The 17,074-nt window shown below is 41.3% G+C and overlaps 1 protein-coding gene across 2 annotated transcripts in view; it reads left to right on the top strand.

Moving 5' to 3' along the window:
* The first annotated feature begins 7,825 nt into the window (after positions 1 to 7,825).
* LOC142390489 (PHD finger protein 20-like) overlaps positions 7,826 to 17,074 on the top strand; it is a 45,477-nt gene continuing 36,228 nt past the window's right edge. The window contains exons 1-3 of one of the 2 annotated variants that reach the window (XM_075475955.1): positions 7,826 to 7,874; positions 12,152 to 12,231; positions 13,631 to 13,802. In XM_075475955.1, coding sequence (XP_075332070.1) covers positions 12,152 to 12,231; positions 13,631 to 13,802 — 252 coding nt within the window. In that variant the 5' untranslated portion in view covers positions 7,826 to 7,874. The remainder of the gene's footprint in view (positions 7,875 to 12,151; positions 12,232 to 13,630; positions 13,803 to 17,074) is intronic. The other variant, XM_075475956.1, reaches the window with a different exon arrangement.

The following is a 17,074-nucleotide window of genomic DNA, read 5'->3' as shown; positions in this document are numbered from 1 at the left end:
AAACAGGAATATCAGAGAGGAGGCGTAATGGAGAAGGGCCGGATGAAATACACCAACCAAGAACACCAGGAGAATGACCACAGTGCGAAATACTGAGGTGAGTGATGACTAACGGGACGTAATCATTCAGAACACAGGACAGATGTGAAGCAGATGGCACCAGATTCTGGGTCCAGTTTGCAGAACAGCATTGAACCAGCAGACTTTGGGGGGTTACAGGAGGTCAGAGATGTGTTTAAGTCATGATGAGTGGAAAACAAACCCTCTGAATGCAGTGGGCAACCTCGGTGACTCTCTGTCCTCCGTTGGTGTCCCACAGGGCTCAGTTCTGGCCCCCCTTCTCTCCTCTCTCTACTTGCTTCCGCTTGGCTCCGTATTTCGGAAGTATTTTCATCATATATTAACTCTGCATTTATTAATTCTACCGTAGACTTTATCTAGCCTGACTTCGTCATACTCACGATTCTAGTCAGAATGTGAATCTGATACCGCTCGATAGAGTTTTGAGTATGGGGCGTGTTTCAACCGAACCAGGAGAAAAAATGCCTCTTCGCTCAATTGGATAGACCTTCAACCAATCAGAGCAACGTTAGGGCTGTCGCAATAACCGCAAAAATGAAATATCGCGATATGATGACGCCCACCGCGCTTCATGATGGGTCACCACGATCACCGCACGTATTTTCGATAGCGTCTGTGCAGGTTTCAATCTACATGCGCACGGTCCTATTAGCAACATTAAACGTTCGTTTTGCAAAGCTTTGAAACTTACCGAGTGGTCACTGTTGTTCATAGATGTTCCACAAAAAAAAATAGAGCAAAATATGCTTTCCAGCAGAAGTTTGACGATCGTTTTGACAAACTACTTTTTCATCACCGCACGTGACCTGATCTCGCCACAACTTAACGCACTTTAGAAAGAGAAAATGGAAGCCGCACTAGTATGGAAAGCAAATGTTACTTCGCCCCTTTGGGAGCATTTCGGCTTTCAACCAAATGAAAAGGGTGAACCAGCCAACTTAAACGAGGCGATTTGTAAAATCTGCCGAAAAACTGTTCAAGTGAAACGAGGGAACACAACTAATTTAAAGGCTCACCTAGGAAGCTATCATCCGGCTATTGCGGCACGGTTGCCGCCGCCTCCTGCCACACAGAGTCGCGGAGCAGCTCATGTTGGGGCGAGCCGACAACTTGGAGTCGGCGAAGCCTTTGCTCGAGTCGCCAAATACAGCAGAGACAGTGACAGACATAAACGCCTAACAGGTGCTGTTACACGGTATCTGGTTGAGGAGATGGTGCCGTTTGCTACTGTGGAGAAACCTGCATTCAAGTCACTGCTGCAGAAATTTGACAAGCAATATGAGTTGCCAGGGAAAACCTACTTCTCAGAAACTGCTGTGCCGAAAATGTACAATACAGTTAGAGCATCGGTTCAGAGTGAGCTCAAAAGTGTGGACTTTTTCTCTGCCACCACTGACATGTGGTCCAGTGTGAATATGACTCCTTACATGAGTCTAACTGTACATTACCTGACCCCCGACTGGACTCTTAAATCACGCTGCCTCGAAACAGTGTTTATGCCCCAGAATCACACATCCGACAACATCGCAGAGGCTCTACGCAGCGCTTTTGATGAGTGGTCCCTGGATGAGAAGAAGCTGGCGTGCATAACAACCGACAACGGGGCAAACATCGCCGCAGCAGTAAGAAGACTGAACTGGACGTGGCTGAACTGCTTCGGTCACAATTTACATTTAGCAGTCACAAACGCAATGGGAAGCGTGAAAGACCGCACATCCCGTGCAATGGGTCTCTGCCACAGCTTAGTGGCTGCGTTCTCCCAGAGCTGGTTGAAGAGGAGGGATCTGGCGAAAGCGCAAGCTGAGCTCGAAATCCCGCAGCACGGGCTCATAACGGACTACCCAACAAGATGGGGCTCCAAACAGAAAATGGTGGACCGAGTGTTGGAGCAAATCCCCGCTATAAAAAGAGTCCTGGATGATCGGCGGCACCAACATCTCATCCCCAGCTGGCAGGACATTGCAGTTTTGGAGTCGGTGAACGCGGCGTTACAACCAGCGGCTGAATTTACGGATCTGCTGTCTGGCGAGAACTATGTCACGGTGTCATCCATTAAACCTGTCCTGAAACTCTTCGCTGAAGATGTTTTAAAACCATCAGACGAGGACACCACTGACCTCGGACATCAAGCGGAAGATGTGCAGTGTTCTCGAGGAGAAGTACAGACCAGCTGCTCTACAAAAAACGTTGGCAAAGTCCTGCTTGCTGGACCCAAGATATCGGGGCAACAATTTTGATGATGATGCGAGGAGGAGACAAAGTGTGCACTGATCGAGGAGATCAGCGGGGGCAGGGCCAGCGCCAGACCAGCGATTTCTTCTCCTGCCTGGGGTTGAACGGAGGTTGATTTTACTCTATATCGCCACCTCCTGGCCAGAAAAACTGCCGGTCCGGCGCTATCAGTTAGCCTGCTAATTCTGCAGTAAAACTCAGCTATGCTGCGTATAAACTTTGGTTAGGACATGCCAGTAGGATTATTTCTGCACACTCTTATGGTATGTATAGGTGTTTTTTGTATGCAATACACTTCAAAATGACATAAAAATCGCACATTGTGCCTTTAATAGGAGGGTTTCACTTGACGTCACTTCCGTATTTTTCTACCCAGGTGGTGGGCAGCCTGAGCTGGAGCCCATTGAAAACACTGTGTTTTGTCTGCCACTTTTTGCCCAAAATACCTCAGTTTTGTGCCGTTTTTGGATGTAGCAATCGGTCTAACCGAGAGAAGGGAAAGGGTTACTATCGGGTACCGAAGGTAATCACCCATAGAGGTGAGAAATGGAAAAAAACTCACAGAACAACGCCGCAAAAAGTGGATAGTTAACCTACGTTTACAGACTGGAGGAGCTGAATCTGCAAATGCTCGTGTCTGCGGTGACCACTTTTCAAAGGTATGTGCGAAATCTAACTGTTTAGTAGTAGTGCAGTAAAGTATTATGTTGCTAAATGCCAATCAACAGTAATGTAATACGGGCTACGTTTGGGCTTTGTTTTGAAGGCTGCCCCAGCGCGTTGTTAGCTACTGAGTCAGTGGACTGGGCTCCGACGGTCAAGCTGGGTTACCAAAACACAAAGCTAACACACCGCCATCTGTGTTTCATGCGATCTCTGAGAGTGGTTGATCTAAACAAAACAAATTTGTCACGTCGTCACAATCTTCACGTTTCAGTAGTATCCACGAAGTGCTTAAGTGCTAACAGCGCACATTAGCTCCCAGGTTCTTGACAACAGAATCGCTCTCTCTCTCTCTCTTGTGCATTAGGCTAACAAAGACACAATGTCAGCATTTGGATATATGGATCTCGGCATTTTATCAAAACATGAATGCCAACATTCACAGCTCGGCATTCAACATGTTAAGCAGCTGGTCATGAACTGTGTTAAATTTTCATTTTAACACCCCCTTTTTTTTTTAAAAATCCCGGGGGAAAAACCCCCTGACCCCCGTTAAAAATTATTTTCATGTCTGGGCTACAGCCCCGAATGTTTGCTCAAGCTACAGACGCCCCTGCCTTGCGCGTATCAAGGACATGACCGAGGTATAATTTTTTGTGTGTGTGAAATTGTAGTGTCTGGTACATCTCACTTTGTATACTTAATTTAAAAAAACAAAACAAAACAGGCACTTGTTTTTTAGTTCATTGGGGGCCTAACAGCGAAGCTGCGAAGGCACCAATCAAGAATTTTCATGCCCCAAGAGCTTACTCTCTAGCGCCACCAACACGCCAAAGTTCAAAGTGCATTCAGCCTAATAACTTTGGACTACTTGGTCCAAATTTCACAAATGAGGCATCGTTGGAATCCTTGGATCATGACGAGTCCAACGCACCCTATGACGTCAATTTGCGTATGCCTAGAATTTCCGCCATTTTGAATTTTATCAAAAAGTTTAAAAAAGCATTTCAGGTCACAGAGATTGTTCAATTTTTACGAAACTTGGCACATAGACTCTTAAGACCAAGCCGCAAAAAAAGTTATCGTGTGGAATTTTTAATTAGGCTTCCGTTTTTCCATAAAAGCCAATCAAACTCGAGGTTGACGCCCCCAAACCGGAAGTGAGGCCATATCTTGGCAACCATTTGATGTTATGACGTCAAACTTCTAACACAGACTCAAAACCACTCCGGTAGGAGGCCCAAGAAGTTTGGTGACGTTTCGCCAATAGGTGGCGCTATATGTAGCCAAAATGCCTTTTTGCTCATATCTTTGGACCCCTTGGTCCAAATGTCACAAATGGGGTACCGTTGGAATCACTGGATAAAGACGGGGATAATGCACCTCATGACGTCATCTGCGCCATCGTGGATTGTTCGCCATTTTGAATTTAATTGAAAACCTTCAAAAAGCATTTCAGGCCACTGAGATTGTCCAATCTCGACGGAACTTGGCACATAGAATCTTCAGACCAAGCCGCACATAAGTTATCATGTGGATTTTTTTATTTCACTTCCGTTTAACCGCGACAGCCAATCAAACTCTACGCCGATGCGCAAACCGGACATTTGGCCGTATCTCTGCGATGCATTGATGTATCGATGCCAAACTTGTTGCATGGACTCACAACGGATTCCTGAGCAGCCCAAGCCTTCCCTATTGTGCCATACTGCTAGGACCCCCACATCGCTGCTTGCAGCTATATTTTCATATTTTATTTGCATTTAAAAGTTCAGCCTTCTCCTGAATTCTGTTTTTAAGTTCAATCAGTAGGAGAAACAACTTGCATCTCGCATCTGTGCCGTTACCGCCCTTTGTTCTGCTTTCAATAAAATAAAGTGTTATAAAGTTGCCATGTCTTTTTATAACCTTTTTTAAATGTGTAAGTGCTATGTTTCAGAGATAATATTGCAATGAGTTTAGTAATTTAGTAATTAACAAACGAACTTGCTAGATAGATAGATGAAAAAAAAAAAAAAAAAAGATATCGCATATCGCAATATTGAGCCGCCCTGACTCACCGCAGGGGGAATTCCTCAACCGCGACAGCCCTAAGCAACGTAGTGTGTGACGTAGATTAAGCGACACACACTTGTTGTAGGAAGGACGGCAAAAACATATTTTGTATCGATAAAAGCCTTTATCGCGTTCCTCTGTTCTTCTTTCAAAATGAATGCAATGTGGAGATCCTGTAGAACAGACTCGATGGCAGAATCTACACACCCTAGCTCTCCAGCGGCAGCCATGTTTGTTTCAAACGAATTCAAACCAAGCGCTCTTTAGTGACGTAGTCGATAATGTCCCTGTTGATCATCTGTCCATCATCGTATAAAGCCCGCCCTGGCAATCTGATTGGGTCGACTGTTTTGATGTTGAGCATAGAGATTTCCCAACTGAGCAGAGCCAGACCGAACTTCCCGACCAAAAATTTTATGGGTGGGGCTAAGTTCGGCTGGCACCCAGGCTAGACTTTATCTGCACGTTCAATAAAAATCCTCCAAATGGTGTTCTGACTCACTCTGTGTTCTGTGGTTTCTTGTGTCCTTTCTATGGTTTTATGTTTTTGGTGCAGCTGGCTGAAGGCTTCATGATACTTCAGAGAATTGAATCATAGTTTGTTCAACCATATATACAGTAGATGTGGTAGACCCCAGCCTCTACTGTTCTTGAGCTGCCATTATTAGTGCCTCTACTGTCTGTAAGAACAGTCTTTTTTAGCCACTGAGAGGACCACTTCTTCAATCTGCCGTTAGTATAAACTGTGCAGAGGCTTATCCTTCCTTCCATGATGGTTCCTCCACTTCCTCCTTGCCTCCCCAGGGTTTCAGCTGCCTGAGACATTCAGTAAGCTGTTCATCTTAAAAAAAACAATTAAAATAGTTATGCTTAATAAATATTTATTAAGCATTTTAGAAATATAAAATGGTAATTGGTCACTGAATGTCAGCTCCTCCTATTTTACATGAACATGCAACATATCCAGAGTCAGAGAACCTGGTTTCACTCACTGAGCTGTTAACCACTGTTTTAGCACCACTTAGGCCTTGTCCACACGTAGCCGGGTATTTTTAAAACCGAATGTTTCCCCCCCTCCGTTTATAAAATAATTTGTATCCACATTACCTCGTTTTCGAAAAAAACACCTTCCACACATAACCGAACATCTGCGTTTTCACCTGTCTTGACAACCCAAATGCATTTGCTGTTTTATGCAATCTGCCCTCGTCAGCTAAATAATAAAGTGTGCACGCCACTTTTTTGAGCACACGGACAGGTGATCGCATGACAGTGGACTGCCCCTCGATATGAGGACGTAATAATTCCGACAGCGACAGGAGTGAGGAGTACGACTTGGGCGTGTAAAATCAAGGCTGTAAACAGCGCCTGCACAATAACCACCACAGTTCTCAAGACATCCATGCTTCTTCAGTAAACAAAGGTCGCACTTTAGACTTTAAAGTAGATTTGTTGCTGTTTTGGCGCATATTGTGACGTTCGAAAACGCAAAACTCCGGTTATCTCTGTCTACACGCAGCTGCATAAACGGAGTTTTCAAAAATCTTCACTTTGCCCGGAGTTTTTAAAAACATTCGTTTACGATGCGTTTTTATGCGTTTTCATGTGGATGACAGGTCCAAACGTAGAAAAATATATTCGTTTTAGCAGATACCCGGCTACGTGTGGATGGGGCCTTAGTGAGATCTCCAAGTCAGATAACCCAAGTAGGAAAGAGATAATAACATTTAATTTAGCTCTTTCTGATGGAGCAGCAATCGGGGAGGGCACGTTTCAGCTGTCAACGCCAAGTTGAAGCGCTGTGGTCATACATGGCACTGAAAAAAGTGACTTTTTGGTGAAGTAAACTCTATTAGAGTAACTGTAAATCATTTCTACCTTGTATTTTTAAGATTCAGTAAGAACTAGAGCTTCTTAAGTAAAATTAAACATTTTATTAACGTAATATATGAATTATGGAGGAAGAGTAAGTTTTACTTAGGTTTCCTCATACAAGTTAAATGTTAAATGGTTGTATGTACATAAACCTAGGAATACTACATAAACTTTACTCTGAAAGTGGATCGTTAAAATCTACTAAGTTACTTCATAACAGCAAATACTACGGATATATAAAATTTACTTAAATTTTTAAAATGATGTTCCTGCCTATGAAAAACAAGTAGACTTTACTTAATTTGTTTAAATAAATATAACTTAAAACTTAGATGTAATTAAGTAAATGTTACTTAATATCTTCAAAACTGTTGTGTTTTATGGTAAGTAAAATTTTCTTGATATTGTAGCATTAAATATTACTTAAATCATTTGAGTGCAACTACTTACAAAGGGTTTTATTTACAAAGTAAATCTTTTGAGTTGTTTTTTTCAGTGGGTGATGAAATTACTTTAAATTGAATTTAGTCACTTCTCATTGAAAAATATTCAGGGGTCCACATAAATCCTGAACTAAACACAATTTAATGACCGAAATTATCATATTCAAAAAGTAATTCAAGTCGTGATATAATTTAAATAATTATCTGACTTATAAAATCGAAAGTATTAGGAAGTGGTGCACTTTTCCTTTGCATAATTTATGCAAACCGTTATCTTAATAGTTTATTAAATTATGAATACGTTGTTATGCAGTAACGTGTCGTCAAGTACAAGCCCTTTTTCATCGTTTCCTCTCCTTTCTGCTTCCTTTTACCGCTCGACAGAAAGCTGAAGCGGGTTTCTTGAACAGCACCGCCGCAGAACCGGATCAACAGTTTGGCCCGAGACGGGACAGCCGCAGTTATGCTTTCGCGCATGCGCCGTTCAGTCATCACACTAAGTGCAGCTCAGAAGTGGCTCCAGAGGTAAACAAGCTTTTATGTTACTTATTTACACGTCTAACGTCCAAAATTAACCTTTAAGCAGGGGGCAATAGCTTCATGAAAGCTTCCGGCTCCAGAGCAGCTCACTGCACCACGCGGAGCATGTAAGCTTGTGCAGCTGTCACTGTGACACTTCAGCCTGAAGCTAGTTCACCCTCAGCTGAGGCTAACTGTTAGCTGCGTTAGCTTAGCTAAGGCTAAGTGTTAGCTGCGTTAGCTTCAGACTGAGCTAGTTCACCCTCTTAGCTGCGTTAGCTTATCTATAGCTGAGGCTAACTGTTAGCTGCGTTAGCTTATCTATTCACTGTCAATGGAGACTCAACTCCGTTCAACTGCACGACCGACTGAGAAATTTTGAACATGTGGTTGTTGTCCGCCTTTAAACTGAAGTGTAGTTTAAGTTTAAGTGTTTCGCGCTTCGTCCCGTGTCACTTGCTTTCTGCTTTTTTTGAGGCTAACACTGTCACACAGCATTAGCATGTTAGCCGCTGTCAAATATGTGAGCGGATCCAGAGGGGCGGGGCTACTACTTTAGCTGACAGCCGAGGCGTCCAATGAGAAAGCGCCTTGGCTTTTCAGCGGCCAATCAGCTTCTGTCAAATAGAAGACCGACAAAATTTGCAGGAGTGTCAAACATACTTGAGCTGAGTTTCTGTAATTGATTTAACAGCGTTTCTAATGTTTGCTCTCTTATGATCAATACATGAAAATTTAGGAGAAACAAGCGAAAAAAGCTCGGCTGGACCAGTTATTGGAGACAGTGGGGATGTAATTGTACCGTTTGTGTATGCTGTGTACACGTAACACAACGTAGAGCGGACGTAACCGTAACGTCATTGCAACAGCTTTTTTTTTTTTGGGAGAAAAGAAGTCATGCTTTTGTACTTTTTTATGCGTGAAAGTCAAATCCCACAGTTTGTGATGTGGGGAATGAGAATTTATGGATATGTTTTACATCTCTTTTTAATGTCTTATTACTCAGAAATGAATATATATCAACATGTTAGACGTATAATCAGTTTAGGATCATTTCAATTTGAAACACATCTAAATCTTAAATGTAGTGGAGAAATATTTACCCCAAAATACAAATAAAAAAAGGGAAGTCTGCGTCAAGAAAACTACTTTCAGGTCGTCTGATTTCTAATGATGAGGCCATGGCAAATGGAACCTTTTTTTTTTTTAAAGCACTTTATTTATAGACCTTTTACAATTTACAGAACACAAAACAATACACTAATCCCACCCACCCACTCCCACAAGGCCAAAAAAACAACAAACAAACAAACAAACAAAACAAACAAACAAAAAAATGCGTATATCTTCTTAAACAAGTAAACTCACATATACAATATGTGTACTTTCAATCCAAAAACAAAACAAAAAACATGTTCGTACACCTGCACATTCCTAGTTACATTGATGCACTCTTAAGCCCTATTCGGACGGGACTAGTTTAATGGGGGGACCTGGGGTAAAGTAATAATAACCGGGAAATCTAGTCCCGTCCGAACGCGCCATGTCAGTAAAGATAGCGGAGTATGTCGGTAAACTTTGCCGAGAATTCTACCTCCTGTGAAACGGTCCGGAGTATCTACCATAGGTAATACTAATCCCGTGCGAATGCGACCTTCGGTAATAAGTACGGAATATATCGTCACATCCTTTTAAAGAGAGAAACAAATGGGTGTAAAATAGAAAATGACACTTAAGTTTTGTTGTGCAATCCTTTTTTTAAACTATACTTTACATTCAGGTAAAATAAGTATCCTGAGCAAAACTTTTGGTGAACAGTACTTTATATTAAGGTAAAAAATGAATAAATCTTCTGTTCTGTTATACTGTACAATACGTTTTAGTAATACTTATCATTCAGGTAAACAAACAAAAAAGTCTTCTGCGTTTGTATACAATAATTTTGGAGCAGAATGCTTTACATTCAAGAAAACTCCTCCCATGTTAGATGAATATTACAGGGATTTCTTGTCCCGTCCGAATTGGTCGTTTCTTCTCCCTGGCGTCGTCTGGTTAACCAACATTACCATACGTCCCCCCATTGAACTAGTCCCGTCCGAATAGGGCTTTACTCAAGCACATATAACCATACATGTGCACACAAGCACACATAAATATATCCATGCTTATACATACGAAAGTATACAGACACATGTACCCATATATAAGTGCATATCACTCCCTCCAGGAAATAAGCAACACCGGTCCTTCATACTGATGGATTTATTTCTCTCCCTCTCGTCAACTTCACCTCCTGATTATCAATCCACCGTCAAACTGTATTATACAATAATACAAATAAACACGTAATCATTAAATACAAAATTGACATGTTAAAACCAAACAGCACGACGAGAAACAAAACACACATACCTCGCTGGCTGCACATAAACCAGGGGGAATGAATTTTTCTTATCAAAAACCAAAAATTATCTTCCAAAAAAATCAAATATGGAAAAAAACCTGGCTTATACCTTTATAACTTAGCGTGAACTTCTTAAATCTTTCGTTTTCTTCCTTTTGTAAATTGCGTCCCCTGCGCAATTTACAAAAATTGCGCAGGGGACGCAAAAAAAAACAGGTAACTAACATTGGTTCCTACCCAGTACACAACACAAATAACTCTTTACAAAAAATAAACCACATAAATAAAATATATAAACAAACACAAATAACATACACAGCAGTTATAGTGCATACTCGCAAGTACATATGCGTCCGATCCACCCAAAAGGAGAAAATAGATAAATAAATAAACACCTAGCTTATGTAGGCTCTCATAAAGTACATTCCTTCACAGAAGACATGACAGGGAAATCCTATCTGTTACATAGATCCAGCTGGTTATTCTATATGAGCAAAGGCTGGCACGTTAGAGCGATGTCAGGTGAAAGATATGTTCTCAATAAACTCTATAATGGGAGTCCAGGTTTGAATAAATCTGTCTTTGTTACTGTTACGGCTATATTTCAGTTAGCATTGTCCCAAAGATGGTGATTACTGGGTCAGGGTCTACATTAACACCACGTACAGTATGTAAGATTTAGCTTCAAAATGTTTTTGTCCAGAAGCTGTTCAGAGACCTGCATGACCAAAACATGTGGCCCACTGTAGCTGGATTGTTGCTGCATCTTGGACATTCAGGATTGATGTTGGGGTATATTCTGGCCAGTTTCTCATTTGAATAGTGCAGTCTATGTCCAACTTTAAATTGGATAAGACCATGCTGTATGCAAAGAGATGTGGTGTGTATACGCTTTAAACTTTTTTGCCATGTCTCCTCGGGTAGTGCAATGTCTAAGTCCTTTTCCCATAAATGGAACATTTTTTATCAGAAACAACCCTGAAATAATTCAAACTCGTGTCTACAGCATCAACCTAAAGTATTGTGAAGTATCCAGGAGAGCTTCTGTTGCTCCTCCCGCTTCACATCTGTGGTACCGTCCGATTCACAGCTGACCTTCTGTTGAAAGGTTTTATTCTTTTCTGGGTGTTTTAGAGACAAAACGCACCTAAAATGTTCCTGAAAATGTGTTGAAGATGACAAGATAAATCTGCAAATGTGGGGAAGTTCAGACATTTTGTTCAGGCACTCTGCTGTTGAGAGGTTGTTGGCTCTGGTTATAAATACCCAGAGATGGGGACTCGAGTCACTGTGACTTGGACTCAAATCGACTCGGGTCGCTGTTTTGATGACTAGTGACTTGACAAAAAATAAAAGACTTGAGACTCAACTCGGACTTGGAAGTTAAAGACTCGGCACTTGACTTGAGACACGATGACTTCAATGACTTGAGTGTTAAGCATCTAGCATAACTTTGAACTTTGTTCGTCATTTGAAGATCCATTCTGACCAGTAAGTGCTTGTCAAATTAGCTAATATTATCCTGTTAGCCTAGTCGGTAGTTAGCTAACGTTAGCTTGATATGATACGGGGTGGACAGGTTGGACACATTGGCCAATGATGTTTACTGACAGTTACTTATATCTTTGTGTTTTCACTTTATTAAGATCAGATTCTGCAGGTGAAACTGCAATAATAAGGTGACTTGACTTTGACTTGACCAAGAAAAAATGACTTGGGACTTGCACGTGTGACTTGGTCCCATCTCTGTAAATACCCGACCTGGACAAATAAAGAGCCACCCAAATACCTGATTAAATGAGAAGATGAGAATGTAGAATCAATCAATTATTTTATCTGTAAAAAGAAAATACTTTAACTTTTCGTCTTTTTCCGGCAGATGAAGACTCCACCCGACAGGATGGGAATCACCTTTGAGGTCGGAGCTCAACTAGAAGCCCGAGATCGACACAAGAACTGGTCTGCATCACACACACACACACACACACACACACACACACACACACACACACACACACTAAAACAACAACATAATTTATACAAACAAACCTTTCAAAACTTCCCCACACTTTCTAAAAGCAGCTGCAGCCATTAATAATCTGCCTGTTCGGGGGTTAATAAGAATAGTTATCTGTTTGGTGATCTGTTAATAGTTAGCTGGTTAACAGTTGGTTTAAGGGACAGCCAGACAGACTGAAGTCAGTTTGGCTCTAAACCCGCAGACTGAGTCTAACTGTGTAACATGGAGGGAGAGTTTGAAGCTAAGAGGCAGTTTATCCACCAATGGTGAACATTTAACTGAGTATCAGGGAGCTTTGGTGGGTACTGACACGATTTTACTATTTTTAACTTGAATGAGTGACTGGAGCAGCTGATACATTTTATGGTTGCTTTCACAGACCTTCTTGGATTGTTCTGTAATTTACAGCTAAACTGGCTACTTTTAAATTTTGATATGAAGTTTTTCAGGAAATTAGCAGAAGAAGCCACCAAGTGTGAAATAAAATGTGATTTAAACAGAAAAATGCACCCATTACGAGTCCATTGATTTATTTATTTATTCTTTTAGGTAATCGAGTATTTCTTCAAGTAATTGGATAAAAAATATTTTTGCCCTCTTAAATCCCGAAGGCTTTCCCTGCACCTGCTGACACTACTCGGTGAAATCAAATCAGATTTACAGTAATATAAACCTTTACAAGGTCTTTACACCGGCTGCCTGTCCATCAGAGGATAGACTTTAAAGTTCTGATGCTGCTCTATAAAGCTCTGAATGGTCCAGGACCAGAATGCATCAGTGACCTCCTGACCCAGTATGAACCTTCCAGACCCCTCAGCTCATCTGGATCCGGTCTTCTATCAGTTCCCAGAGTCAGAACCAGACATGGAGAAGCTGCATTCAGCTTCTATGCTCCACATGTCTGGAGCAAACTCCCAGAAAGCCTCAGATCAGCTGAAACACTCAGTGTGTTTAAGTCCAGGCTGAAGACACACCTATTTTCAGCTGAATAAAGCTCCAAATCTGAAGCTTGAGTTTCAAAACTTAATCACATTTTAACTCCTGATTTGATCAATTGTTCTTATTTCTTTCTTTTTTGTTTAAAACTTAAATCGTGCTTTTTATTTTCACTGTTTTAATGTATCTGTAAAGCACTTTGAATCGCCTTGTTGTTGAATTGTGCTGTACAGATAAACTCAACTTTATTTAACCTCTTGAGGTTAGTTTTTCTCCGCTGAGCAGAGCACGCTGGCGGGCGTTAAACGAAGCATCGAAGCTGATCGTCTGTATCTGGGATTTTTTTTTTACGTGTTTTCAGTTTTAACCTGAAAGAGATTTCTGCGTTTGTCCTCCCGTCAGGTACGCAGCCACCATCGAGAAGATGGACTACGACAAGGAACGCCTCCTGATTCACTACCGTCAGTGGAGCCGGCGCCACGACGAATGGTTCCACTGGAGCTCGCCGTACCTGCGGCCGCTGGAGCGGGTCAGCCTGAGGAGGCAGGGCCTGAGCCCGTCTCAGGAGCAGCCGGTACGCAGAACACACACTGACAGCAGATCTGTGGAGTAACCACAGAATAACCACCCAATAACCGCAGAATAACCACCCAATAACCACAGAATAACCACCCAATAACCACAGAATAACCACCCAATAACCACAGAATAACCACCCAATAACCACAGAATAACCACCCAATAACCACAGAATAACCACCCAATAACCACAGAATAACCACCCAATAACCACAGAATAACCACTGAATAACCACCCAATAACCACAGAATAACCACAGAATAACCACAGAATAACCACAGAATAACCACTGAATAACCACCCAATAACCACTGAATAACCACTGAATAACCACTGAATAACCACAGAATAACCACCCAATAACCACTGAATAACCACTGAATAACCACCCAATAACCACAGAATAACCACAGAATAACCACTGAATAACCACTGAATAACCACCCAATAACCACTGAATAACCACTGAATAACCACAGAATAACCACAGAATAACCACAGAATAACCACCCAATAACCACAGAATAACCGCAGAATAACCACAGAATAACCGCAGAATAACCACCCAATAACCACAGAATAACCACAGAATAACAACCCAATAACCACAGAATAACCACTGAATAACCACAGAATAACCACTGAATAACCACCCAATAACCACAGAATAACCACTGAATAACCACAGAATAACCGCAGAATAACCACCCAATAACCACAGAATAACCACTGAATAACCACCCAATAACCACAGAATAACCACTGAATAACCACAGAATAACCGCAGAATAACCGCAGAATAACCACAGAATAACCACCCAATAACCACAGAATAACCACAGAATAACCACAGAATAACCGCAGAATAACCACAGAATAACCACAGAATAACCACCCAATAACCACTGAATAACCACTGAATAACCACCCAATAACCACTGAATAACCACCCAATAACCACAGAATAACCACAGAATAACCACCCAATAACCACAGAATAACCACAGAATAACCACAGAATAACCACCCAATAACCACCCAATAACCACAGAATAACCACTGAATAACCACCCAATAACCACAGAATAACCACTGAATAACCACTGAATAACCACAGAATAACCGCAGAATAACCGCAGAATAACCACAGAATAACCACTGAATAACCACAGAATAACCGCAGAATAACCACTGAATAACCACAGAATAACCGCAGAATAACCGCAGAATAACCACAGAATAACCACAGAATAACCACTGAATAACCACAGAATAACCACAGAATAACCACTGAATAACCACTGAATAACCACAGAATAACCACTGAATAACCACAGAATAACCGCAGAATAACCACAGAATAACCACTGAATAACCACAGAATAACCGCAGAATAACCGCAGAATAACCACAGAATAACCACCCAATAACCACTGAATAACCACAGAATAACCACTGAATAACCACAGAATAACCGCAGAATAACCGCAGAATAACCACAGAATAACCACCCAATAACCACAGAATAACCACAGAATAACCACCCAATAACCACAGAATAACCACAGAATAACCACAGAATAACCACCCAATAACCACCCAATAACCACAGAATAACCACTGAATAACCACCCAATAACCACAGAATAACCACTGAATAACCACAGAATAACCACTGAATAACCACAGAATAACCGCAGAATAACCGCAGAATAACCACAGAATAACCACCCAATAACCACAGAATAACCACAGAATAACCACCCAATAACCACAGAATAACCACAGAATAACCACCCAATAACCACAGAATAACCACAGAATAACCACCCAATAACCACAGAATAACCACAGAATAACCACAGAATAACCACCCAATAACCACCCAATAACCACAGAATAACCACTGAATAACCACCCAATAACCACAGAATAACCACTGAATAACCACAGAATAACCACTGAATAACCGCAGAATAACCACAGAATAACCACCCAATAACCACAGAATAACCACAGAATAACCACCCAATAACCACCCAATAACCACCCAATAACCACAGAATAACCACTGAATAACCACTGAATAACCGCAGAATAACCACAGAATAACCACTGAATAACCGCAGAATAACCACTGAATAACCACTGAATAACCACAGAATAACCACAGAATAACCGCAGAATAACCACCCAATAACCACTGAATAACCACTGAATAACCACTGAATAACCACAGAATAACCACTGAATAACCACAGAATAACCACTGAATAACCGCAGAATAACCACTGAATAACCACTGAATAACCACAGAATAACCGCAGAATAACCACCCAATAACCACTGAATAACCACTGAATAACCACAGAATAACCACAGAATAACCGCAGAATAACCACAGAATAACCACCCAATAACCACCCAATAACCACTGAATAACCACTGAATAACCGCAGAATAACCACCCAATAACCACAGAGTAACCACTGAATAACCACTGAATAACCACTGAATAACCACTGAATAACCGCAGAATAACCACCCAATAACCACTGAATAACCACAGAATAACCACTGAATAACCACTGAATAACCGCAGAATAACCACCCAATAACCACCCAATAACCACCGAATAACCACTGAATAACCACAGAATAACCACAGAATAACCACTGAATAACCACTGAATAACCACTGAATAACCGCAGAATAACCACCCAATAACCACAGAATAACCACAGAATAACCACAGAATAACCACAGAATAACCACTGAATAACCACAGAATAACCAAAGAATAACCACTGAATAACCACTGAATAACCGCAGAATAACCACCCAATAACCACCCAATAACCACAGAATAACCACAGAATAACCACTGAATAACCACTGAATAACCACTGAATAACCACTGAATAACCACCCAATAACCACAGAATAACCACAGAATAACCACAGAATAACCACAGAATAACCACTGAATAACCACTGAATAACCACCCAATAACCACCCAATAACCACAGAATAACCACAGAATAACCGCAGAATAACCACCCAATAACCACCCAATAACCACAGAATAACCACAGAATAACCACTGAATAACCACAGAATAACCACTGAATAACACCCAATAACCACAGAATAACCACAGAATAACCGCAGAATAACCACCCAATAACCACAGAATAACCACAGAATAACCGCAGAATAACCACCCAATAACCACAGAATAACCACCCAATAACCACCCAATAA

This window comes from Odontesthes bonariensis, chromosome 10 (genome assembly GCF_027942865.1).
Source record: "Odontesthes bonariensis isolate fOdoBon6 chromosome 10, fOdoBon6.hap1, whole genome shotgun sequence".
Classification (NCBI taxonomy): domain Eukaryota; kingdom Metazoa; phylum Chordata; class Actinopteri; order Atheriniformes; family Atherinopsidae; genus Odontesthes; species Odontesthes bonariensis.
The sequence above is the reverse complement of the archived record's forward strand: the minus strand, read 5'-3'. Positions and strand labels throughout refer to the sequence as shown.